The sequence below is a fragment of the Argopecten irradians genome, chromosome 3, assembly GCF_041381155.1.
Source record: "Argopecten irradians isolate NY chromosome 3, Ai_NY, whole genome shotgun sequence".
In the NCBI taxonomy this organism is placed as follows: Eukaryota; Metazoa; Mollusca; class Bivalvia; order Pectinida; family Pectinidae; genus Argopecten; species Argopecten irradians.
In genome coordinates, this window is record NC_091136.1 from 67,152,958 (window position 1) to 67,179,396 (window position 26,439).

A 26,439-nucleotide genomic window follows, 5' to 3' on the forward strand; every position below is an offset into this window, starting at 1 on the left:
TTACACACGACAGAGACACAACATTTCTTGACTGATAATCATTGTAATATTGGTGTTAATGGCATTCTTATGTGGCGTGTTTTCTATACGACTTGTTATGACATGGCTTTATATATGTAAAGAAATCTAAAAAAAAATAACCAAATGCAGCCAAGATGAAATTAATCCACTTCGATCTAAATATTTCGTTTTTCATTCTGAGGTGTACATATTTGGTCTAAGGAAAGTAAAATCACAGCTGAATACTAAAATAGACTACAAGCAAATAATAAACGCATTGAAATGAATTTGGGAGGCTGCGGTATATTTGTGTTGTGTGTGTGAATGTCTGTATGGTTTGGGAGACTGTGTTATATTTGTGGTGTGTGTGTGAATGCCTGTATGGTTTGGGAGACCGCGGTATATTTGTGTTGTGTGTGTGAATGTCTGTATGGTTTGGGAGACTGTGGTATATTTGTGTTGTGTGTGTGAATGCCTGTATGGTTTGGGAGACTGTGGTATATTTGTGTTGTGTGTGTGAATGCCTGTATGGTTTGGGAGACCGCGGTATATTTGTGTTGTGTGTGTGAATGCCTGTATGGTCAGGGAGACTGTGGTATATTCGTGTTGTGTGTGTGAATGTCTGTATGGTTTGGGAGGCTGCGGTATATTTGTGTTGTGTGTGTGAATGTCTGTATGGTTTGGGAGACTGTGGTATATTTGTGTTGTGTGTGTGAATGCCTGTATGGTTTGGGAGACTGTGGTATATTTGTGTTGTGTGTGTGAATGCCTGTATGGTTTGGGAGACTGTGGTATATTTGTGTTGTGTGTGTGAATGCCTGTATGGTTTGGGAGACTGTGGTATATTTGTGTTGTGTGTGTGAATGCCTGTATGGTTTGGGAGACTGTGGTATATTTGTGTTGTGTGTGTGAATGCCTGTATGGTTTGGGAGACTGTGGTATATTTGTGTTGTGTGTGTGAATGCCTGTATGGTTTGGGAGACTGTGGTATATTTGTGTTGTGTGTGTGAATGTCTGTATGGTTTGGGAGACTGTGGTATATTCGTGTTGTTTGTGTGAATGTCTGTATGGTTTGGGAGACTGTGGTATATTTGTGTTGTGTGTGTGAATGCCTTTATGGTTTGGGAGGCTGCGGTATATTTGTGTTGTGTGTGTGAATGTCTGTATGGTTTGGGAGACTGTGTTATATTTGTGTTGTGTGTGTGAATGTCTGTATGGTTTGGGAGACTGTGGTATATTTGTGTTGTGTGTGTGAATGCCTTTATGGTTTGGGAGGCTGCGGTATATTTGTGTTGTGTGTGTGAATGTCTGTATGGTTTGGGAGACTGTGTTATATTTGTGTTGTGTGTGTGAATGCCTGTATGGTTTGGGAGACCGCGGTATATTTGTGTTGTGTGTGTGAATGTCTGTATGGTTTGGGAGACTGTGGTATATTTGTGTTGTGTTTGTGAATGCCTGTATGGTTTGGGAGACTGTGGTATATTTGTGTTGTGTGTGTGAATGCCTGTAAGGTTTGGGAGACTGTGGTATATTTGTGTTGAGTGTGTGAATGTTTGTATGGTTTGGGAGACTGTGGTATATTTGTGTTTTGTGTGTGAATGTCTGTATGGTTTTGGATGCTGTGTTATATTTGTGTTGTGTGTGTGAATGTCTGTATGGTTTGGGAGGCTGTGTTATATTTGTGTTGTGTGTGTGAATGTCTGTATGGTTTGGGAGACCGCGGTATATTTGTGTTGTGTGTGTGAATGTCTGTATGGTTTGGGAGACTGTGGTATATTTGTGTTGTGTGTGTGAATGCCTGTATGGTTTGGGAGACTGTGGTATATTTGTGTTGTGTGTGTGAATGCCTGTAAGGTTTGGGAGACTGTGGTATATTTGTGTTGAGTGTGTGAATGTCTGTATGGTTTGGGAGGCTGTGTTATATTTGTGTTGTGTGTGTGAATGTCTGTATGGTTTGGGAGGCTGTGTTATATTTGTGTTGTGTGTGTGAATGTCTGTATGGTTTCGGAGACCGCGGTATATTTGTGTTGTGTGTGTGAATGTCTGTATGGTTTGGGAGACTGTGGTATATTTGTGTTGTGTGTGTGAATGCCTGTATGGTTTGGGAGACCGCGGTATATTTGTGTTGTGTGTGTGAATGCCTGTATGGTCAGGGAAACTGTGGTATATTTGTGTTGTGTGTGTGAATGCCTGTATGGTTTGGGAGACTGTGGTATATTTGTGTTGTGTGTGTGAATGCCTGTAAGGTTTGGGAGACTGTGGTATATTTGTGTTGAGTGTGTGAATGTCTGTATGGTTTGGGAGACTGTGGTATATTTGTGTTTTGTGTGTGAATGTCTGTATGGTTTTGGATGCTGTGTTATATTTGTGTTGTGTGTGTGAATGTCTGTATGGTTTGGGAGGCTGTGTTATATTTGTGTTGTGTGTGTGAATGTCTGTATGGTTTGGGAGACCGCGGTATATTTGTGTTGTGTGTGTGAATGTCTGTATGGTTTGGGAGACTGCGGTATATTTGTGTTGTGTGTATGAATGTCTGTATGGTTTGGGAGACTGTGTTATATATTCGTGTTGTGTGTGTGAATGTCTGTATGGTTTGGGAGACTGTGTTATATTCGTGTTGTGTGTGTGAATGTCTGTATGGTTTGGGAGACTGTGTTATATTCGTGTTGTGTGTGTGAATGTCTGTATGGTTTGGGAGACTGTGGTATATTTGTGTTGTGTGTGTGAATGTCTGTACGGTTTTGGAGGCTGTGGTATATTTGTGTTGTGTGTGTGAATGTCTGTATGGTTTGGGAGACCGCGGTATATTTGGGTTGTGTGTGTGAATGTCTGTATGGTTTGGGAGGCTGCGGTACGTTGGTCGGCCACAGCCTCTAGCTATTATAACCCCGTAAAACTGTAACTGTTCACGTCTCAAGTGGGGAGACTGATCCCCATACCCAGGTAGTGATATACACCAGTTTACTATTTTATATATAATATTTAACCTCGATAAACTGACTGGGTCACCACGATAGAAATTGAAATATTTTAATGTGATATTAATGATATCTGTGTTGTTAACTGTAATAATATGACACTGCTAAATTTATATTCTCTTTACATGGTTTTAGATGACGTCGACATTTGTTTGAAGGATTCCTTCGATTATTTTTCACTAGGACGAGTTATCATGTGCTTCAATTCAATTTCAGAATGCTTGTTATTCAAAGCAAATACAACACGAAGTCAAAAATGTCCTTCTACAAAATAAGTGATTGTTTTTTTGTGTAATGGGATTTATTTTTACAATGTGAAATCAAATTCGTGGTTTTAAGTGCACTATTTAACAAACGGGTGGAGTCACAACTAGATAAACACAAACCAAACAACAGACTTACCACAAATACGATTTACTGCAAACGTCAGCGGTCACGTAGGATTGGGGTAGGTGTAAGGGACAAAGACTTAGTTTGGTGTTTAATTCTCAATGTTGTCTTTGGTTGGTTTTGAGAGGCATCCTTTGTGACAATGTAGGTTAAAGTAGCATCTCATTTCAGTGTCGGTCATAAATGTAAATTGCTAATGTTAACCTTATCACCACAATTTAATGTAATTACCGTGTGTTGCAGGATTCAATGGCGCACATGCGGTACACAAGGACACGGTATAAAGTATACAATACTCCTACCCTGTAACGAAATACTAATTCAGACGATAAGAAGAACGATCAAGCTAACCTACCAATTCAGCATTGTGATAGATAAAATAAGGCAAGCTACATTCATACAGACATTTAAATAATTGTCTAATTTTTATATCATACGCATAACAATCAGAAAAGTTACACATGGCTAACTCATACTGGATGACACGTTTAACTCATATACACACATACATTTTTGTAATCATTTTTTTTATATCAAATTGATTCCTCCTATAGCCTGTATCCTTCAGTGATAAAGGCTCCCACAGTTGGGGTGTGAGTTGAATATTACAAAGTAAATCGATTCTTCTGTGTATTCCATTTAAGGTTCAGTTGTCCGGTAATAACCCCTGTCAATCATCTCCCGTGGTATAATCTCACTTCCTTTGTAGTAATTATCTAGTTACTTATTCTGTCCTAAAGTCGAGCCAGTAGTAAACAACCATACGACCGTCACAAGGACAATGTGCGGTATACGTCAACATGGCGTGGTTAGTAACGACACTGTATCGGGGGATAGACGCCCGTGTCTTGTCCCGTAGCACCACAGACGTTTGGCTCTTAAGACATTTTTCTCACTATAATATGTAATACAGTATTACATATATATATAGAGAGAAAAATGTCTATAGAGCCAAACGCCTGTGGCAGCACCACATCATAGCCGCATTACTTAGTGGGAGATTTCTTACTATGAATTATGACAAAGATCACACGTTTAGATTGTATATAGGTATAGAGGTGCTGGTGTTATTATCAAAAACTCAAGGAATAAGACCTCATATCTAAGATTTGTTTGGCCAACCTCATATCTAAGATTTGTTTGGCCAACCTCATATCTAAGATTTGCTTAGCCAACCTCATATCTAAGATTTGTTTGGCCAACCTCATATCTTAAATTTGTTTGGCCAACCTTATATCTAAGATTTGCTTAGCCAACCTTATATCTAAGATTTGTTTGGCCAACCTTATATCTTAGATTTGTTTGGCCAACTGAAAATGATTACATTTCGGTAATATTCAATAGATATATGACTATGTACTAAAGTGTATTTAGGTTGCTATAACATTTGTTCAGGTCTCACTTTGCTGCTATCTACTATGTACTTAATACCATCATACTGTAATGTATGGTGTATAATAAATTAAAGGTATTGTTCAATATTTAGAAGTTGTATCAAACATCCTATTAAAAGCGTTAATTATGATCCAATATTATGAATTATACATACAGTATCTCCCAAACTCCCCATTGGCCATTAACACGATAGAGCGAGCTGATCGGATGGGGTTTCTTTAGAGGGGCGGGGCTATACACGGAGCCACTAAACCCCGACTTGGATTGCGTTCCTGAGGAGCCCCGCCCTCATTAGATGTATCTATAGCTACCCCGATGGACGTCGGTACCTGTAAACGTTTGTTTACGGGACTGTTTGTAGCAACAAGTATGCTTCATATAAAGTCAGTGTTACAACGATCTTATCATCTTTTACTCGGATTAGTAAAAGTCGTTAGTCATAATACACTGCACGATATAGGAGAAAGTAAAATTACCTAACTGCAAAAATGGGTGTTGTAGATGGCATCAAATCGGCTTCCCTGTTTGGGAAGCTTGCATTTTTTATGTTGGCAGTAGCTTTGCTGTTCATCTACATTGCTTTTACGACAACAGGATGGGGAGAGAACGCTAGTGGAACCCACTGGGGATTATGGCGGGTGTGTAGCGAGAATGAGTACAACCCTGGGTGTACACCGCTGGACGGATGGGCACTAGGTATGTACCAATTAACATTTAACATGCATGGAACTCTGTGTAGGTAAGTGGGGATAGTAGTAGGCTATTGGTATACCAATTAACATTTAACATGCATAGAACTCTATGTCTAATGTAACGGGTATCCTATATGAAAGAAAGATTATTATATATATATAGGTTACACAACGAGTGGTTGTTGGATATGGAATTTATTCCACACGAGTGAGTTATTTTTTGAAAGTTACAAAAGACACGAGCTTTACCACAATTATATCCGCTTTTAGCCGATAGAAATACGACGAAGATAAGGTAACATGTGTTTGCCGAGATATGCAAATAAGATGTAATGATATTTTCATCAGCAAAAAGGCACTTATTAATATTCAAAAGTCATATTTTGATAAAGAATCCATTCATATAAAACTCTTCTAATTGAAATCAACTTTAGGATGAAATACTTTTCATTTGACGTATATTAAATTCAATTTTTCAAAACAACATTCATTGTCGGACTATATTAAAGCATGCGCACGGCAGAACCGTGCCGTTTAATTCCCGCCAAATGATCATCGAGCCATTGTAATCAAGTTAAAGTCCGTTTCAGAATCGTTTAATCTACCAAGCTCACCAGTAAGATCCTTTTCGGAATTTTCGCCAAAACGAGTTACAGATTTTTATACCACACATAAACATGTAACGTTTTCGACCTGCCTAATACTTTGTGACGTTGTATCATGTGTGATGTGGTCTCGAACTACCTCATACCTTGTGGCGTTGTATTGAATGTGTTACACGTATGTGTGATGAGGTATGCCAATAAACATTTGATTGTGTCATTACAGATTGGTGGGCGGCCACCCAGGCCATGGCTATATTCGGCTTTGTCGGTATCAACATTGCCTTCTTCCTAGTGTGTCTTCTCCTCTTCACGTCACAGTGTGGTGGTAACAAGGAGGTGGGAATGGGCGCAGCCATCGTCTGTATCATAACTGGTGAGTAAACCATCCTCCATCTCAATTGGTTGATGTGTAGGATAAACCATCCTCTCAATCCAATGGTTGGTATGTAGGATAAACCTTCCTCTCAGTCCAATGGTTGATGTGTAGGATAAACCTTCCTCTAAATCCAATGGTTGGTTTGTAGGATAAACCATCCTCTCAGTCCAATGGTTGATGTATAGGATAAACCATCCTCTCAGTCCAATGGTTGATGTATAGGATAAACCATCCTCTCAGTCCAATGGTTGATGTATAGGATGAACCATCCTCTCAATCCAATGGTTGATGTGTAGGATAAACCATCCTCTCAATCCAATGGTTAATGTGTAGGATAAACCATCCTCTCAATCCAATGGTTAATGTGTAGGATAAACTATTCTCTCAATCCAATGGTTAATGTGTAGGATAAACTATTCTCTCAATCCAATGGTTGATGTGTAGGATAACAATCCTCTCAATCCAATGGTTAATGTGTAGGATAAACCATCCTCTCAATCCAATGGTTGATGTGTAGGATAAACCATCCTCTCAATCCAATGGTTGATGTGTAGGATAAACCATCCTCTCAATCATATGGTTGATGTGTAGGATAAACCATCCTCTCAATCCTATGGTTGATGTGTAGGATAAACCATCCTCTCAGTCCTATGGTTGATGTGTAGGATAAACCATCCTCTCAATCCAATGGTTGATGTGTAGGATAAACCATCCTCTCAGTCCTATGGTTGATGTGTAGGATAAACCATCCTCTCAATCCAATGGTTGATGTGTAGGATAAACCATCCTCTCAATCCAATGGTTGATGTGTAGGATAACAATCCTCTCAATCCAATGGTTAATGTGTAGGATAAACCTTCCTCTCAATCCAATGGTTGATGTGTAGGATAAACCATCCTCTCAGTCCTATGGTTGATGTGTAGGATAAACCGTCCTCTCAGTCCAATGGTTGATTTGTAGGATAAACCATCCTCTCAGTCCAATGGTTGATGTGTAGGATAAACCTTCCTCTCAATCCAATGGTTAATGTGTAGTATAACCATCCTCTCAATCCAATGGTTGATGTGTAGGATAAGCAATCCTCTCAATCCAATGGTTGATGTGTAGGATAAACCTTCCTCTCAATCCAATGGTTGATGTGTAGGATAAACCATCCTCTCAATCCAATGGTTGATGTGTAGGATAAACCATCCTCTCAATCCAATGGTTGATGTGTAGAATCCACCATCCTCTCAATCCAATGGTTGATGTGTAGGATAAACCTTCCTCTCAATCCAATGGTTGATGTGTAGGATGAAGCTTCCTCTCAATCCAATGGTTGACGTGTAGGATAAACCATCCTCTCAGTCCAATGGTTGACGTGTAGGATAAACCATCCTCTCAGTCCAATGGTTGATGTGTAGGATGAAGCTTCCTCTCAATCCAATGGTTGATGTGTAGGATAAACCATCCTCTCAATCCAATGGTTGATGTGTAAGATAAACCTTCCTCTCAGTCCAATGGTTGATGTGTAGGATAAACCTTCCTCTCAATCCAATGGTTGATGTGTAAGATAAACCATCCTCTCAATCCAATGGTTGGTTTGTAGGATAAACCATCCTCTCAGTCCTATGGTTGATGTGTAGGATAAACCATCCTCTCAATCCAATGGTTGATGTGTAGGATAAACCATCCTCTCAATCCAATGGTTGATGTGTAGGATAAACCATCCTCTCAATCCAATGGTTGATGTGTAGGATAAACCATCCTCTCAATCCTATGGTTGATGTGTAGGATAAACCATCCTCTCAATCCTATGGTTGATGTGTAGGATAAACCATCCTCTCAGTCCTATGGTTGATGTGTAGGATAAACCATCCTCTCAATCCAATGGTTGATGTGTAGGATAAACCATCCTCTCAGTCCTATGGTTGATGTGTAGGATAAACCATCCTCTCAATCCAATGGTTGATGTGTAGGATAAACCATCCTCTCAATCCAATGGTTGATGTGTAGGATAACAATCCTCTCAATCCAATGGTTAATGTGTAGGATAAACCTTCCTCTCAATCCAATGGTTGATGTGTAGGATAAACCATCCTCTCAGTCCAATGGTTGGTGTGTAGGATAAACCATCCTCTCAGTCCAATGGTTGATTTGTAGGATAAACCATCCTCTCAGTCCAATGGTTGATGTGTAGGATAAACCTTCCTCTCAATCCAATGGTTAATGTGTAGTATAACCATCCTCTCAATCCAATGGTTGATGTGTAGGATAAGCAATCCTCTCAATCCAATGGTTGCAATATAGTATAAACGATCCTTTCAGTCCAATGGTTGATGTGTAGGATAAAGCCTTCCTCTCAATCCAATGGTTAATGTGTAGTATAACCATCCTCTCAATCCAATGGTTGATGTGTAGGATAAGCAATCCTCTCAATCCAATGGTTGCAATATAGTATAAACGATCCTTTCAGTCCAATGGTTGATGTGTAGGATAAAGCTTCCTCTCAATCCAATGGTTGATGTGTAGGATAAACCATCCTCTCAATCCAATGGTTGATGTGTAGGATAAACCATCCTCTCAATCCAATGGTTGATGTGTAGAATCCACCATCCTCTCAATCCAATGGTTGATGTGTAGGATAAACCTTCCTCTCAATCCAATGGTTGATGTGTAGGATGAAGCTTCCTCTCAATCCAATGGTTGATGTGTAGGATAAACCATCCTCTCAGTCCAATGGTTGATGTGTAGGATAAACCATCCTCTCTCAATCCTATGGTTGATGTGTAGGATAAACCATCCTCTCAGTCCTATGGTTGATGTGTAGGATAAACCATCCTCTCAATCCTATGGTTGATGTGTAGGATAAACCATCCTCTCAATCCAATGGTTGATGTGTAGGATAAACCATCCTCTCAGTCCTATGGTTGATGTGTAGGATAAACCTTCCTCTCAATCCAATGGTTGGTTTGTAGGATAAAACATCCTCTCAATCCAATGGTTGGTTTGTGGGATAAAAATCATCTTATCCAATGGTTGATATGTAGGATAAACCATCCTCTCAGTCCAATGGTTGATTTGTAGGATAAACCATCCTCTCGATCCAGTGGTTGATGTGTAGGATAAACCATCCTCTCAATCCAATGGTTGATATGTAGGATAAGTCATTCTCTCAATCCAATGGTTGATGTGTAGGATAAACCACCCTTTCAATCCAATGGTTGATGTATAAGATAAACAATCCTCTCAATCCAATGGTTGATGTATAGGATAAACCATTCTCTCAATCCAATGGTTGATACGTAGGATAAACAATTCTCTCAGTCCAATGGTTGATATGTAGGATAAGCAATCCTCTGAATCCAATGGTTGATATAGGACTGGATGCATATTTTAGCCTAGCTGATGTTCGTTTAATGACTATCGTGTCGAGGTTGTCTCTTTTTGATAGCGAGTTTCAACATGTATGACGTTTGGAAATAATTAGTGCATGAGTGCAAATTTAGTTTTTGTTTCATAAATTTTATATTTAAAGAGAGCCACGCTTCACGATTAAAGGTTGGAATACTTTTCCTTTTTTCAGTTTTATGTTCGTTCCTTGTTATTATGCCTGAAAATGATGATTCTTTTCAACGACTCTGGTAAACCGGAAAGGAATATATTGATATTGTATGAAGGTTGTCATTTAAATTTAGGTATTCCTGTGCGAAGCTATTTGAATCAATTCTGAATTATATTAAACACAGTTACATGAGCACAGCAGGGCGTAAATATTCTAAAGCCACCGGAAGATCAATACATTGATATCCCTGGAAGCTATGGAAACTGCCTAACGCCCGTAATAGACACGCCCACCTGAAAAACAAGATTAAAATACAAGAACATTCATGTTTAGATTATAGGTTAATTCGCTGTGGTAAACTTTAAGTGATGTTTATACATTGGAGAGAGACACATTCAGTTTGTGGCAATGGCAGCCAATCCAGCGTTTTCAATATTCGGTCCGTGAGTGATATATACAATCAAACACGTAAAAAGATAATAATGATTTCGTACGAAGGTAATTGTAAGCAATATCAAATCGCATTCAATCCACCTGAAGATGCCTGTGAATGTAGAAAAGCTTTACAAAAATTACACATATGTGTGATTATGTTATATTAATAATGTAAATGTAATGACTTGTTCCTCCTTTTCCAGGTGTGATTATGTTATAATGTGAATGTAATGACTTGTTCCTCCTTTTCCAGGTGTGATTATGTTATAATGTGAATGTAATGACTTGTTCCTCCTTTTCCAGGTGTGATTATGTTATAATGTGAATGTAATGACTTGTTCCTCCTTTTCCAGGTGTGATTATGTTATAATGTAAATGTAATGACTTGTTCCTCCTTTTCCAGGTGTGATTATGTTATAATGTAAATGTAATGACTTGTTGCTCCTTTTCCAGGTGTGATTATGTTATAATGTAAATGTAATGACTTGTTCCTCCTTTTCCAGGTGTGATTATGTTATAATGTAAATGTAATGACTTGTTCCTCCTTTTCCAGGTGTGATTATGTTATAATGTAAATGTAATGACTTGTTCCTCCTTTTCCAGGTGTGATTATGTTATAATGTAAATGTAATGACTTGTTCCTCCTTTTCCAGGTGTGATTATGTTATAATGTAAATGTAATGACTTGTTCCTCCTTTTCCAGGTGTGATTATGTTATAATGTAAATGTAATGACTTGTTCCTCCTTTTCCAGGTGTGATTATGTTATAATGTAAATGTAATGACTTGTTCCTCCTTTTCCAGGTGTGATTATGTTATAATGTAAATGTAATGACTTGTTCCTCCTTTTCCAGTGTGTGATTATGTTATAATGTAAATGTAATGACTTGTTGCTCCTTTTCCAGGTGTGATTATGTTATAATGTAAATGTAAAGACTTGTTCCTCCTTTTCCAGGTGTGATTATGTTATAATGTAAATGTAATGACTTGTTGCTCCTTTTCCAGGTGTGATTATGTTATAATGTAAATGTAATGACTTGTTCCTCCTTTTCCAGGTGTGATTATGTTATAATGTAAATGTAATGACTTGTTCCTCCTTTTCCAGGTGTGATTATGTTATAATGTAATGACTTGTTCCTCCTTTTCCAGGTGTGATTATGTTATAATGTAAATGTAATGACTTGTTCCTCCTTTTCCAGGTGCCCTGTTGCTCATTGGATGCATTGTGTTCGGTGTAAAGTTTGACGACCGTTACATTGACCGATTCCCCAATAACAAACACGAACTGTCCTACTCCTTCGGACTAGCCATTGTAGCCAGTTTACTTGAGATCGTGGCCGGAGTCTTCCTGTTGGTGGATGGACTGGGAAAAGGAACATCGCCCTCCGGTTAACTATCAATCAGAATTTGGAGAAAATACAAACTAATTCCTACAACGACTGAGCTTAAACTGTGGTTCATTGTAATACGAATTGTTTTATAGAGAATACCCAAAGAGGATTCAAAATCTGCATCCGTCCTCAATACTACAAAACAGAGAGTATATACATGTAGCTAGCTGTGACTTTTTTGCATTATATTAAATCTATACTCTGGGGTGACAGGCCCTTTGTGTCATGATGCCGGTTGACTTCGTTCACGTGTGCTTGCCGCTTGCACATGATTTAACATGTTTGCAGCAATGAACGTTAAAATAACGTTCACATAATTATTATTTATTTATTACAAATAAATTGTATTTTGACATTTAATGTACATGTTTAGTTTTCAATTAAGGACATACTAAGACAAACTGCGGCCTTACAGGTTCTCATTTCGTCGCAGATGATATTGTAATATGCCGATTTAGAATTTCAAAACAATTCTTGCTTCAAACCTAGAAATCGTCCCTCAAAATTGTGTCGAAATATCACACCAATGCATGAGTGTATGTGATGAGATATAACATTGCCAACAGTAGTGTATTCTGAATAATCCCATAGTACTTTAGGCGCCGTTTCAGAAAATAAAATACACCACAAATCTGTGTTGGTCATCCCCCTATCAGACCACCAGTCTGTGTTGGTCATCCCCCTATCAGACCACCAGTCTGTGTTGGTCATCCCCCTATCAGACCACCAGTCTGTGTTGGTCATCCTCCTATCAGACCACCGGTCTGTGTTGGTCATCCTCCAATCAGACCACCAGTATGTGTTGGTCATCCTCCTATCAGACCACCAGTCTGTGTTGGTCATCCTCCAATCAGACCACCAGTCTGTGTTGGTCATCCCCCTATCAGACCACCAGTCTGTGTTGGTCATCCACCTATCAGACCACCAGTCTGTGTTGGTCATCCCCCTATCAGACCACCAGTCTATGTTGGTCATCCTTCTATCAGACCACCAGTCTGTGTTGGTCATCCCCCTATCAGACCACCAGTCTGTGTTGGTCATCCCCCTATCACACCACCAGTCTGTGTTTGTCATCCCCCTATCAGACCACTAGTCTGTGTTGGTCATCCTTCTAAAAGACCACCAGTCTGTGTTCGTCAGACCACTAGTCTGTGTTCGTCATCCTCCTATCAGACCACCAGTCTGTGTTGGTCATCCCCCTATCAGACCATCAGTCTGTGTTCTTTATCCCCCTATCAGACCACCAGTCTGTGTTGGTCATCCTCCTATCACACCACCAGTCTGTGTTGGTCATCCCCCTATCAGACCACCAGTCTGTGTTGGTAATCCTTCTATCAGACCACCAGTCTGTGTTGGTCATCCCTCTATCAGACCACCAGTCTGTGTTGGTCATCCTCCTATTAGACCACCAGTCTGTGTTTGTCATCCCCCTATCAGACCACCAGTCTGTGTTTGTCATCCCCCTATCAGACCATCAGTCTGTGTTCTTTATCCCCCTATCAGACCACCAGTCTGTGTTGGTCATCCTCCTATCACACCACCAGTCTGTGTTGGTCATCACCCTATCAGACCACCAGTCTGTGTGTTGGTCATCCTCCACTATCTGTGTTGGTCATCCCCCTATCAGACCACCAGTCTGTGTTGGTCATCCTCCTATCAGACCACCAGTCTGTGTTTGTCATCCCCCTATCAGACCACCAGTCTGTGTTGGTCATCCCCCCATCAGACCACCAGTCTGTGTTGGTCATCCTCTTATCAGACCACTATTATGTGTTTGTCATCCTCCTATCAGACCACCAGTCTGTGTTGGTCATCCCCCTATCAGACCATCAGCTGTGTTGGTCATCCTCTTATCAGACCACTATTATGTGTTTGTCATCCCCCTATCAGACCACCAGTCTGTGTTGGTCATCCCCCAATCAGACCACCAGTCTGTGTTTGTCATCCCCCTATCAGACCACCAGTCTGTGTTGGTCATCCACCTATCAGACCACCAGTCTGTGTTGGTCATCCTCCTTTCGGATCACTAGTCTGTGTTCGTCATCCCCCCTATCAGACCACCAGTTTGTGTTTGTCATCCCCCTATCAGACCACCAGTCTGTGTTGGTCATCCCCCTATCAGACCACCAGTCTGTGTTGGTCATCCCCCTATCAGACCACCAGTCTGTGTTGGTCATCCTCCTATCAGACCACCAGTCTGTGTTGGTCATCCTCCTATTAGACCACCAGTCTGTGTTCGTCATCCCCCCATCAGACCACCAGTCTGTGTTGGTCATCCCTCTATCAGACCACCAGTCTGTGTTGGTCATCCCCCCATCAGACCACCAGTCTGTGTTGGTCATCCCCCAATCAGACCACCAGTCTGTGTTTGTCATCCCCCTATCAGACCACAAGTCTGTGTTGGTCATCCACCTATCAGACCACCAGTCTGTGTTGGTCATCCTCCTATCAGACCACCATTCTGTGTTGGTCATCCCCCTATCAGACCACCAGTCTGTGTTTGTCACTCATATCAGACCACCAGTCTGTGTTGGTCATCCCCCTATCAGACCACCAGTCTGTGTTGGTCATCCCCCTATCAGACCACTAGTCTGTGTTGGTCATCCCCCTATCAGACCACCAGTCTGTGTTCGTCATCCCCCTATCAGACCACCAGTCTGTGTTGGTCATCCCCCTATCAGACCACCAGTCTGTGTTTGTCACTCATATCAGACCACCAGTCTGTGTTGGTCATCCCCCTTTCAGACCACCAGTCTGTGTTGGTCATCCCCCTATCAGACCACCAGTCTGTGTTCGTCATACTCCTGTCAGACCACTAGTCTGTGTTGGTCATCCCCCAATCAGACCACCAGTCTGTGTTTGTCATCCTCCTATCAGACCACTAGTCTGTGTTCGCCATCCCCCTATCAGTCCAACAGTCTGTGTTCGTCATCCCCCTATCAGACCACCAGTCTGTGTTTGTCACTCATATCAGACCACCAGTCTGTGTTGGTCATCCCCCTATCAGACCACCAGTCTGTGTTGGTCATCCCCCTATCAGACCACAAGTCTGTGTTGGTCATCCTCCTATCAGACCACTAGTCTGTGTTCGTCATCCCCCTATCAGTCCACCAGTCTGTGTTTGTCATCCCCCTATCAGACCACCAGTCTGTGTTGGTCATCCTCCTATTAGACCATCAGTCTGTGTTGGTCATCCTCCTATCAGACCACCAGTCTGTGTTAGTCATACCCCCGTCAGACCACCAGTCTGTGTTGGTCATCCCCCAATCAGACCACCAGTCTGTGTTTGTCATCCCCCTATCAGACCACCAGTCTGTGTTTGTCATCCCCCTATCAGACCACCAGTCTGTGTTGGTCATCCACCTATCAGACCACCAGTTTGTGTTGGTCATCCTCCTATCGGATCACTAGTCTGTGTTCGTCATCCCCCTATCAGACCACCAGTCTGTGTTTTTCATCCCCCTATCAGACCACCAGTCTGTGTTGGTCATCCCCCTATCAGACCACCAGTCTGTGTTGGTCATCCCCCTATCAGACCACCAGTCTGTGTTGGTCATCCTCCTATCAGACCACCAGTCTGCGTTGGTCATCCTCCTATTAGACCACCAGTCTGTGTTCGTCATCCTCCTATCAGACCACCAGTCTGTGTTGGTCATCCCTCTATCAGACCACCAGTCTGTGTTGGTCATCCCCCCATCAGACCACCAGTCTGTGTTGGTCATCCCCCAACCAGACCACCAGTCTGTGTTTGTCATCCCCCTATCAGACCACCAGTCTGTGTTGGTCATCCACCTATCAGACCACCAGTCTGTGTTGGTCATCCTCCTATCAGACCACCATTCTGTGTTGGTCATTTACGTATCAGACCACCAGCTGTGTTGGTCATCCTCTTATCAGACCACTATTATGTGTTTGTCATCCCCCTATCAGACCATCAGTCCACGTTCGTCGGCAGAAGTGATAAGAACCATAGACAACAAAATAACAGTGTATAATTACAATTATTTACTTTTTGAAAACTTTCACGATATATCACTTCTTGATGACGTCATATACATGTATACTTGATACTGATATAAGAATAAAACGCATACGTAGTGCCATTGCCATATTACATTTGTTGTGAGGATGTCTTACCTCTTGTTATTTGTACGCCGTAGTACGAGTAAAATAAATAAATCAGAAATCTGCCAATCCAAGATATAATTCTTGGATATAAATACAATGTAACACATAACCAGTAAGGGGTTTATAGATTCATATCAGACACCAATATAAATTATACAATTAGACGCTATCAGAATGTCGATAGGTCAAGGTTGCAGTAACAAATGAAATAATACTTCAAATATTACTGATAATGTAGGTCAAGGTCGTCATTAACAAATCAAATAATAATTCAAATATTACAGATAATGTAGGTCAAGGTCGTCAGTAACAAGTTAAACAATACTTCAAATATTACAGACAATGTATGTCAAGGTCGTCAGTAACAAATCAAATAATACTTCAAATATTACAGATCATGTAGCTCAAGGTCATCAGTAACAAATAAAACAGTACTTCAAATATTACAGACAATGTAGGTCAAGGTCGTCAGTAACAAATTTAACAATACCTCAATTTCTATTACAAAGTAGGCCACACACACTTACAAGTCAAAACGTCTTCACGTGGAAAATTGTTCACACATAAACAGAATATTACAGCAAAATGATATTTATATATAAATAATGTTGAAAACAATGTTAGTTTGTGATCGAGTTTTATAGTTGAAGGTCTAAAGATAATGCGATAGTTCATCGTAAATGCATAGCAATTGGCATAGAATATATTTGCATAAATATCAATTTCTCTGAAAATGCTGGAAAGGTGTAAGTTAATTACCAAATAACTCCTAACTGGAGATTTGAGTAGAGTTGTAGATAGAGTAGGTCACTGGCCCTTAGAAATGTCTAAGAAAATGTAAAAAAAAAAGGTCCTTGGTTATAATAAGTGTCACTCAAAACTGTGGAGGACGCCGCGAAACTAATGGCGGTAGATTATAGGGAATTGAAAAAATATTTAAACAAAATAGTTTTTAAAAATATATTTTGATAACGATTCCAGAGTATATTAATATAAAGATATAAAAGTATATGGGGATTATCATCACTAATAACAATACCATTGTTGTACCTAAATAACCACAATACATAGGAAATCACTAGAAACTCTTCACAATAGTGAACTGTGGTAGTACAATGTACACGTACACCATATAACATATCATCACCGTACAGTAATAGTCATCTGCATGAACAAAAGGGAGCTTTGCCGCTCCTGATGACAAATGTTCACAAACTATATTCTTATATTTTTTTAAGTTTGTGTAGTTCGTCTGTATAAATGACTTTGCGTTTACTGATCTTTCACCAAATCAAACACGTATACCGACATTTATTTAAACCACGGCTCTTCTACCTGCTCCTCAGTCTACAATCACGTCAGGCAGGAGACCATTCAATGATGACGTCACTGGCCAAGATTTGCACACGTCAGTATTCAGCTGAAAGACGAAACAAATTATCTTATCACATCAATAGATAAAGGGAATTATCGAAAGTATAGTGATTTGTTGTGGTTGAATTCATAGGGACCTGGCACGACTTTTTTTAAACTAACAGTATATATACATATATATTATAGTATCAAGGGTATGAACCTCGGCGATCGAGAAAAACGGACCTATTTTTTTAAAACCGTGATTATTTTAACAAATGGGTTCTATACAACATTGACGGATATCTTACCCTAAAGAGAAATAATTTATCTTTCCATTGAGTGCTTGATGAACAAAATTTGCCAAGTATTGACGAAGTTATGGCTTGATGAATCGGGAAATTTACGAAAAATATGCTAGGTAAAGTTAGACATTTCCCTGTCCGGTCGAAATGTCGTCTCGGCTCTAATGGGTACCTACCTCAAAAACCAAGCCAAAATCACAAAATCTACGCTTGTGGTGGTAAACAGTACCCCTAACTGTGTTTATCCCCAATCTCCTTTGGAGGTGTCATCACCCGTAGAAACTCCCTTTAAACATCGTGTAGCTCACTTACTTTAACCGTCACCGCCATGTTCATTTGTTCTTCGGAACGCTTCTCGAGTTTACCGACAAGCACAACATAACATAATTTGCATAATGTAGTCACGATATGTAAAGTCGAGAAGCGTTCCGAGAGAAAAATGAACATGGCGGTGACGGTTAAAGTAAGTGAGCTACACGATGTTTAGATCTAAATGGAGTTTCTACAAAGTACGGGTGATGACACCTCCACGCGTTTTCCCGGCATTGCATGGACGATATATTAGAAATATGCCGCTGACGTAGCGTAGGCCAAATCTGTCCTACGATTTCACATTTTAAGAGGTACCGCGAGCTGACTATATATCAGAGGGAAAATAAATAAATAAAAAAGCTAATAATAAAGGCAGGTTTAGCGGACTATATGATATGGTATGTAGTGATAATATATACTATATGGTATGCTGATAATAAAGGCAGGTTTAGCGGACTATATGATATGGTATGTAGTGATAATATAGGCAGGTTTAGCGGACTATATGATATGGTATGTAGTGATAATATAGGCAGGTTTAGCGGACTATATGATATGGTATGTAGTGATAATATAGGCAGGTTTAGCGGACTATATGATATGGTATGTAGTGATAATATAGGCAGGTTTAGCGGACTATATGATATGGTATGTAGTGATAATATAGGCAGGTTTAGCGGACTATAAGATATGGTATGTAGTGATAATATAGGCAGGTTTAGCGGACTATATGATATGGTATGTAGTGATAATATAGGCAGGTTTAGCGGACTATATGATATGGTATGTAATGATAATATAGGCAGGTTTAGCGGACTATATGATATGGTATGTAATGATAATATAGGCAGGTTTAGCGGACTATATGATATGGTATGTAATGATAATATAGGCAGGTTTAGCGGACTATATGATATGGAATGTAGTGATAATATAGGCAGGTTTAGCGGACTATATGATATGGTATGTAGTGATAATATAGGCAGGTTTAGCGGACTATATGATATGGTATGTAGTGATAATATAGGCAGGTTTAGCGGACTATATGATATGGTATGTAGTGATAATATAGGCAGGTTTAGCGGACTATATGATATGGTATGTAGTGATAATATAGGCAGGTTTAGCGGACTATATGATATGGTATGTAGTGATAATATAGGCAGGTTTAGCGGACTATATGATATGGTATGTAGTGATAATCTAGGCAGGTTTAGCGGACTATATGATATGGTATGTAGTGATAATATAGGCAGGTTTAGCGGACTATATTATATGGTATGTAGTGATTCCATCACTAGGTTGTGTTTGGGGTGTTTATATTAACTTATTAAGCTAAAAAAAAATGTCTGTTTAGGGTTGCACTGGCAAAAAAATAGGGTCGGTAGGTCGGGAGGATTTTTTAGTGTCTTTCACTCTAAAATAAAGGTCAGAACCGGAGTCTCAGATTGAAATCCCGACGTTTATTTTTTTTTTTTTTTTTGGGGGGGGGGGGAAGCTACGGTCGGGGGTGAAAAATTAGGGTCGGTTGGGTAACCCTAAACAGACATATTTTTAGGCCTTATCGGACTGGTATGATAGCGGGATCTAGGCGCCAGCTTTAGGTTATGGTTCTCGGACATATAGCTCCTCAAAGCTCCTCATATCATTGCATGGACATGATGCTATTGCATATCCATTGTGAGAAACAAAGCTGGATTCTATTGTACATGTATTAGGGAAACTGAGAAGGTGAAAAAGTCAAACTAAACGAAGCTGGATTCTATTGTACATGTATTAGGGAAACTGAGAAGGTGAAAAAGTCAAACTAAACGAAGCTGGATTCTATTGTACATGTATTAGGGAAACTGAGAAGGTGAAAAAGTCAAACTAAACGAAGCTGGATTCTATTGTACATGTATTAGGGAAACTGAAAAGGTGAAAAAGTCAAACTAAACGAAGCTGGATTCTATTGTACATGTATTAGGGAAACTGAGAAGGTGAAAAAGTCAAACTAAACGAAGCTGGATTCTATTGTACATGTATTAGGGAAACTGAGAAGGTGAAAAAGTCAAACTAAACGAAGCTGGATTCTATTGTAACTGTACATGTATTAGGGAAACTGAGAAGGTGAAAAAGTCAAACTAAACGAAGCTGGATTCTATTGTACATGTATTAGGGAAACTGAAAAGGTGAAAAAGTGAAAAACTAAACGAAGCTGGATTCTATTGTAACTGTACATGTATTAGGGAAACTGAGAAGGTGAAAAAGTCAAACTAAACGAAGCTGGATTCTATTGTACATGTATTAGGGAAACTGAGAAGGTGAAAAAGTCAAACTAAACGAAGCTGGATTCTATTGTACATGTATTAGGAAAACTGAGAAGGTGAAAAAGTCAAACTAAACGAAGCTGGATTCTATTGTAACTGTATTAGGAAAACTGAGAAGGTGAAAAAGTCAAACTAAACGAAGCTGGATTCTATTGTAACTGTATTAGGAAAACTGAGAAGGTGAAAAAGTCAAACTAAACGAAGCTGGATTCTATTGTAACTGTACATGTATTAGGGAAACTGAGAAGGTGAAAAAGTCAAACTAAACGAAGCTGGATTCTATTGTACATGTATTAGGGAAACTGAGAAGGTGAAAAAGTCAAACGAAACGAAGCTGGATTCTATTGTAACTGTATTAGGAAAACTGAGAAGGTGAAAAAGTCAAACTAAACAAACCTGGATTCTATTGTAACTGTACATGTATTAGGGAAACTGAGAAGGTGAAAAAGTCAAACTAAACGAAGCTGGATTCTATTGTACATGTATTAGGGAAACTGAGAAGGTGAAAAAGTCAAACTAAACGAAGCTGGATTCTATTGTACATGTATTAGGGAAACTGAGAAGGTGAAAAAGTCAAACTAAACGAAGCTGGATTCTATTGTACATGTATTAGGGAAACTGAGAAGGTGAAAAAGTCAAACTAAACGAAGCTGGATTCTATTGTAACTGTACATGTATTAGGGAAACTGAGAAGGTGAAAAAGTCAAACTAAACGAAGCTGGATTCTATTGTACATGTATTAGGGAAACTGAGAAGGTGAAAAAGTCAAACTAAACGAAGCTGGATTCTATTGTACATGTATTAGGGAAACTGAGAAGGTGAAAAAGTCAAACTAAACGAAGCTGGATTCTATTGTACATGTATTAGGGAAACTGAAAAGGTGAAAAAGTCAAACTAAACGAAGCTGGATTCTATTGTAACTGTACATGTATTAGGGAAACTGAGAAGGTGAAAAAGTCAAACTAAACGAAGCTGGATTCTATTGTACATGTATTAGGGAAACTGAGAAGGTGAAAAAGTCAAACTAAACGAAGCTGGATTCTATTGTACATGTATTAGGGAAACTGAGAAGGTGAAAAAGTCAAACTAAACGAAGCTGGATTCTATTGTACATGTATTAGGGAAACTGAAAAGGTGAAAAAATCAAACTAAACGAACCTGGATTCTATTGTAACTGTATATGTATTAGGGAAACCGAGAAGGTGAAAAAGTCAAACTAAACGAAGCTGGATTCTATTGTACATGTATTAGGGAAACTGAGAAGGTGAAAAAGTCAAACTAAACGAAGCTGGATTCTATTGTACATGTATTTGAGAAGGTGAAAAAGTCAAACTAAACGAAGCTGGATTATTGTACATGTATTAGGGAAACTGAGAAGGTGAAAAAGTCAAACTAAACGAAGCTGGATTCTATTGTACATGTATTAGGGAAACTGAAAAGGTGAAAAAGTCAAACTAAACGAAGCTGGATTCTATTGTACATGTATTAGGGAAACTGAGAAGGTGAAAAAGTCAAACTAAACGAAGCTGGATTCTATTGTACATGTATTGGGAAAAGAAGGGAAAAAGTCAAACTAAAACGAAGCTGGATTCTATTGTAACTGTACATGTATTAGGGAAACTGAGAAGGTGAAAAAGTCAAACTAAACGAAGCTGGATTCTATTGTTACTGTACATGTATTAGGGAAACTGAGAAGGTGAAAAAGTCAAACTAAACGAAGCTGGATTCTATTGTACATGTATTAGGGAAACTGAGAAGGTGAAAAAGTCAAACTAAACGAAGCTGGATTCTATTTCTATTGTACATGTATTAGGGAAACTGAGAAGGTGAAAAAGTCAAACTAAACGAAGCTGGATTCTATTGTACATGTATTAGGGAAACTGAGAAGGTGAAAAAGTCAAACTAAACGAAGCTGGATTCTATTGTACATGTATTAGGGAAACTGAGAAGGTGAAAAAGTCAAACTAAACGAAGCTGGATTCTATTGTACATGTATTAGGGAAACTGAGAAGGTGAAAAAGTCAAACTAAACGAAGCTGGATTCTATTGTACATGTATTAGGGAAACTGAGAAGGTGAAAAAGTAAAACAAACTAAACGAAGCTGGATTCTATTGTAACTGTACATGTATTAGGGAAACTGAGAAGGTGAAAAAGTCAAACTAAACGAAGCTGGATTCTATTGTACATGTATTAGGGAAACTGAGAAGGTGAAAAAGTCAAACTAAACGAAGCTGGATTCTATTGTAACTGTACATGTATTAGGGAAACTGAGAAGGTGAAAAAGTCAAACTAAACGAAGCTGGATTCTATTGTACATGTATTAGGGAAACTGAGAAGGTGAAAAAGTCAAACTAAACGAAGCTGGATTCTATTGTACATGTATTAGGGAAACTGAGAAGGTGAAAAAGTCAAACTAAACGAAGCTGGATTCTATTGTAACTGTACATGTATTAGGGAAACTGAGAAGGTGAAAAAGTCAAACTAAACGAAGCTGGATTCTATTGTAACTGTACATGTATTAGGGAAAACTGAGAAGGTGAAAAAAGTCAAACTAAACGAAGCTGGATTCTATTGTACATGTATTAGGGAAACTGAGAAGGTGAAAAAGTCAAACTAAACGAAGCTGGATTCTATTGTACATGTATTAGGGAAACTGAGAAGGTGAAAAAGTCAAACTAAACGAAGCTGGATTCTATTGTACATGTATTAGGGAAACTGAGAAGGTGAAAAAGTCAAACTAAACGAAGCTGGATTCTATTGTACATGTATTAGGGAAACTGAGAAGGTGAAAAAGTCAAACTAAACGAAGCTGGATTCTATTGTACATGTATTAGGGAAACTGAGAAGGTGAAAAAGTCAAACTAAACGAAGCTGGATTCTATTGTACATGTATTAGGGAAACTGAGAAGGTGAAAAAGTCAAACTAAACGAAGCTGGATTCTATTGTAACTGTACATGTATTAGGGAAACTGAGAAGGTGAAAAAGTCAAACTAAACGAAGCTGGATTCTATTGTACATGTATTAGGGAAACTGAGAAGGTGAAAAAGTCAAACTAAACGAAGCTGGATTCTATTGTACATGTATTAGGGAAACTGAGAAGGTGAAAAAGTCAAACTAAACGAAGCTGGATTCTATTGTACATGTATTAGGGAAACTGAGAAGGTGAAAAAGTCAAACTAAACGAAGCTGGATTCTATTGTACATGTATTAGGGAAACTGAGAAGGTGAAAAAGTCAAACTAAACGAAGCTGGATTCTATTGTAACTGTATGTATTGGGGAAACTGAGAAGGTGAAAAAGTCAAACTAAACGAAGCTGGATTCTATTGTAATGTAATGTATTGGGGAAACTGAGAAGGTGAAAAAGTCAAACTAAACGAAGCTGGATTTACTGTAACTGTACATGTATTAGGGAAACCGAGAAGGTGAAAAAGTCAAACTAAACGAAGCTGGATTCTATTGTAACTGTATTAGGGAAACTGAGAAGGTGAAAAAGTCAAACTAAACGAAGCTGGATTCTATTGTACATGTATTAGGGAAACTGAGAAGGTGAAAAAGTCAAACTAAACGAAGCTGGATTCTATTGTACATGTATTAGGGAAACTGAGAAGGTGAAAAAGTCAAACTAAACGAAGCTGGATTCTATTGTACATGTATTAGGGAAACTGAGAAGGTGAAAAAGTCAAACTAAACGAAGCTGGATTCTATTGTACATGTATTAGGGAAACTGAAAAGGTGAAAAAGTCAAACTAAACGAAGCTGGATTCTATTGTACATGTATTAGGGAAACTGAGAAGGTGAAAAAGTCAAACTAAACGAAGCTGGATTCTATTGTAACTGTACATGTATTAGGGAAACTGAGAAGGTGAAAAAGTCAAACTAAACGAAGCTGGATTCTATTGTACATGTATTAGGGAAACTGAGAAGGTGAAAAAGTCAAACTAAACGAAGCTGGATTCTATTGTACATGTATTAGGGAAACTGAGAAGGTGAAAAAGTCAAACTAAACGAAGCTGGATTCTATTGTACATGTATTATGGAAATTGAGAAGGTGAAAAAGTCAAACTAAACGAAGCTGGATTCTATTGTACATGTATTAGGGAAACTGAGAAGGTGAAAAAGTCAAACTAAACGAAGCTGGATTCTATTGTACATGTATTAGGGAAACTGAGAAGGTGAAAAAGTCAAACTAAACGAAGCTGGATTCTATTGTACATGTATTAGGGAAACTGAGAAGGTGAAAAAGTCAAACTAAACGAAGCTGGATTCTATTGTACATGTATTAGGGAAACTGAGAAGGTGAAAAAGTCAAACTAAACGAAGCTGGATTCTATTGTACATGTATTAGGGAAACTGAGAAGGTGAAAAAGTCAAACTAAACGAAGCTGGATTCTATTGTACATGTATTAGGGAAACTGAGAAGGTGAAAAAGTCAAACTAAACGAAGCTGGATTCTATTGTACATGTATTAGGGAAACTGAGAAGGTGAAAAAGTCAAACTAAACGAAGCTGGATTCTATTGTAACTGTACATGTATTAGGGAAACTGAGAAGGTGAAAAAGTCAAACTAAACGAAGCTGGATTCTATTGTACATGTATTAGGGAAACTGAGAAGGTGAAAAAGTCAAACTAAACGAAGCTGGATTCTATTGTACATGTATTAGGGAAACTGAGAAGGTGAAAAAGTCAAACTAAACGAAGCTGGATTCTATTGTACATGTATTAGGGAAACTGAGAAGGTGAAAAAGTCAAACTAAACGAAGCTGGATTCTATTGTACATGTATTAGGGAAACTGAGAAGGTGAAAAAGTCAAACTAAACGAAGCTGGATTCTATTGTACATGTATTAGGGAAACTGAGAAGGTGAAAAAGTCAAACTAAACGAAGCTGGATTCTATTGTACATGTATTAGGGAAACTGAGAAGGTGAAAAAGTCAAACTAAACGAAGCTGGATTCTATTGTACATGTATTAGGGAAACTGAGAAGGTGAAAAAGTCAAACTAAACGAAGCTGGATTCTATTGTACATGTATTAGGGAAACTGAGAAGGTGAAAAAGTCAAACTAAACGAAGCTGGATTCTATTGTACATGTATTAGGGAAAATGAGAAGGTGAAAAAGTCAAACTAAACGAAGCTGGATTCTATTGTACATGTATTAGGGAAACTGAGAAGGTGAAAAAGTCAAACTAAACGAAGCTGGATTCTATTGTAACTGTATTAGGGAAACTGAGAAGGTGAAAAAGTCAAACTAAACGAAGCTGGATTCTATTGTACATGTATTAGGGAAACTGAGAAGGTGAAAAAGTCAAACTAAACGAAGCTGGATTCTATTGTACATGTATTAGGGAAACTGAGAAGGTGAAAAAGTCAAACTAAACGAAGCTGGATTCTATTGTACATGTATAGGGAAACTGAGAAGGTGAAAAAGTCAAACTAAACGAAGCTGGATTCTAACTGTATTAGGAAAGAGAAGGTGAAAAGTCAAACTAAACGAAGCTGGATTACTTGTACATGTATTAGGGAAACTGAGAAGGTGAAAAAGTCAAACTAAACGAAGCTGGATTCTATTGTACATGTATTAGGGAAACTGAGAAGGTGAAAAAGTCAAACTAAACGAAGCTGGATTCTATTGTAACTGTACATGTATTAGGGAAACTGAGAAGGTGAAAAAGTCAAACTAAACGAAGCTGGATTCTATTGTACATGTATTAGGGAAACTGAGAAGGTGAAAAAGTCAAACTAAACGAAGCTGGATTCTATTGTATATGTATTAGGGAAACTGTAACTGTACATGTATTGGGGAAACTGAGAAGGTGAAAAAGTCAAACTAAACGAAGCTGGATTCTATTGTAACTGTACATGTATTAGGGAAACTGAGAAGGTGAAAAAGTCAAACTAAACGAAGCTGGATTCTATTGTACATGTATTAGGGAAACTGAGAAGGTGAAAAAGTCAAACTAAACGAAGCTGGATTCTATTGTAACTGTACATGTATTAGGGAAACTGAGAAGGTGAAAAAGTCAAACTAAACGAAGCTGGATTCTATTGTACATGTATTAGGGAAACTGAGAAGGTGAAAAAGTCAAACTAAACGAAGCTGGATTCTAGTTGTATTACTGTAAAAGTCAAACTAAACGAAGCTGATTTATGTACATGTATTAGGGAAACTGAAAGGTGAAAAAGTCAAACTAAACGAAGCTGGATTCTATTGTACATGTATTAGGGA

General features: G+C 38.8%; 2 protein-coding genes across 2 annotated transcripts; both read left to right on the forward strand.

Annotated features, from left to right (window-relative positions):
* Positions 1 to 4,990: 4,990 nt before the first annotated feature.
* Positions 4,991 to 12,165, forward strand: LOC138319398 (uncharacterized). The gene is made up of 3 exons (XM_069262500.1): positions 4,991 to 5,459; positions 6,284 to 6,433; positions 11,614 to 12,165. Exons 1-3 carry the CDS (start codon positions 5,252 to 5,254, stop codon positions 11,805 to 11,807), a joined length of 552 nt encoding a protein of 183 aa, XP_069118601.1. The 5' UTR covers positions 4,991 to 5,251; the 3' UTR covers positions 11,808 to 12,165.
* LOC138319809 (uncharacterized) lies at positions 12,034 to 15,800 on the forward strand. Its single transcript, XM_069262940.1, has 4 exons — positions 12,034 to 12,056; positions 12,462 to 13,127; positions 13,251 to 14,852; positions 14,945 to 15,800. Exons 1-4 carry the CDS (start codon positions 12,034 to 12,036, stop codon positions 15,798 to 15,800), a joined length of 3,147 nt encoding a protein of 1,048 aa, XP_069119041.1.
* Positions 15,801 to 26,439: the final 10,639 nt, after the last annotated feature.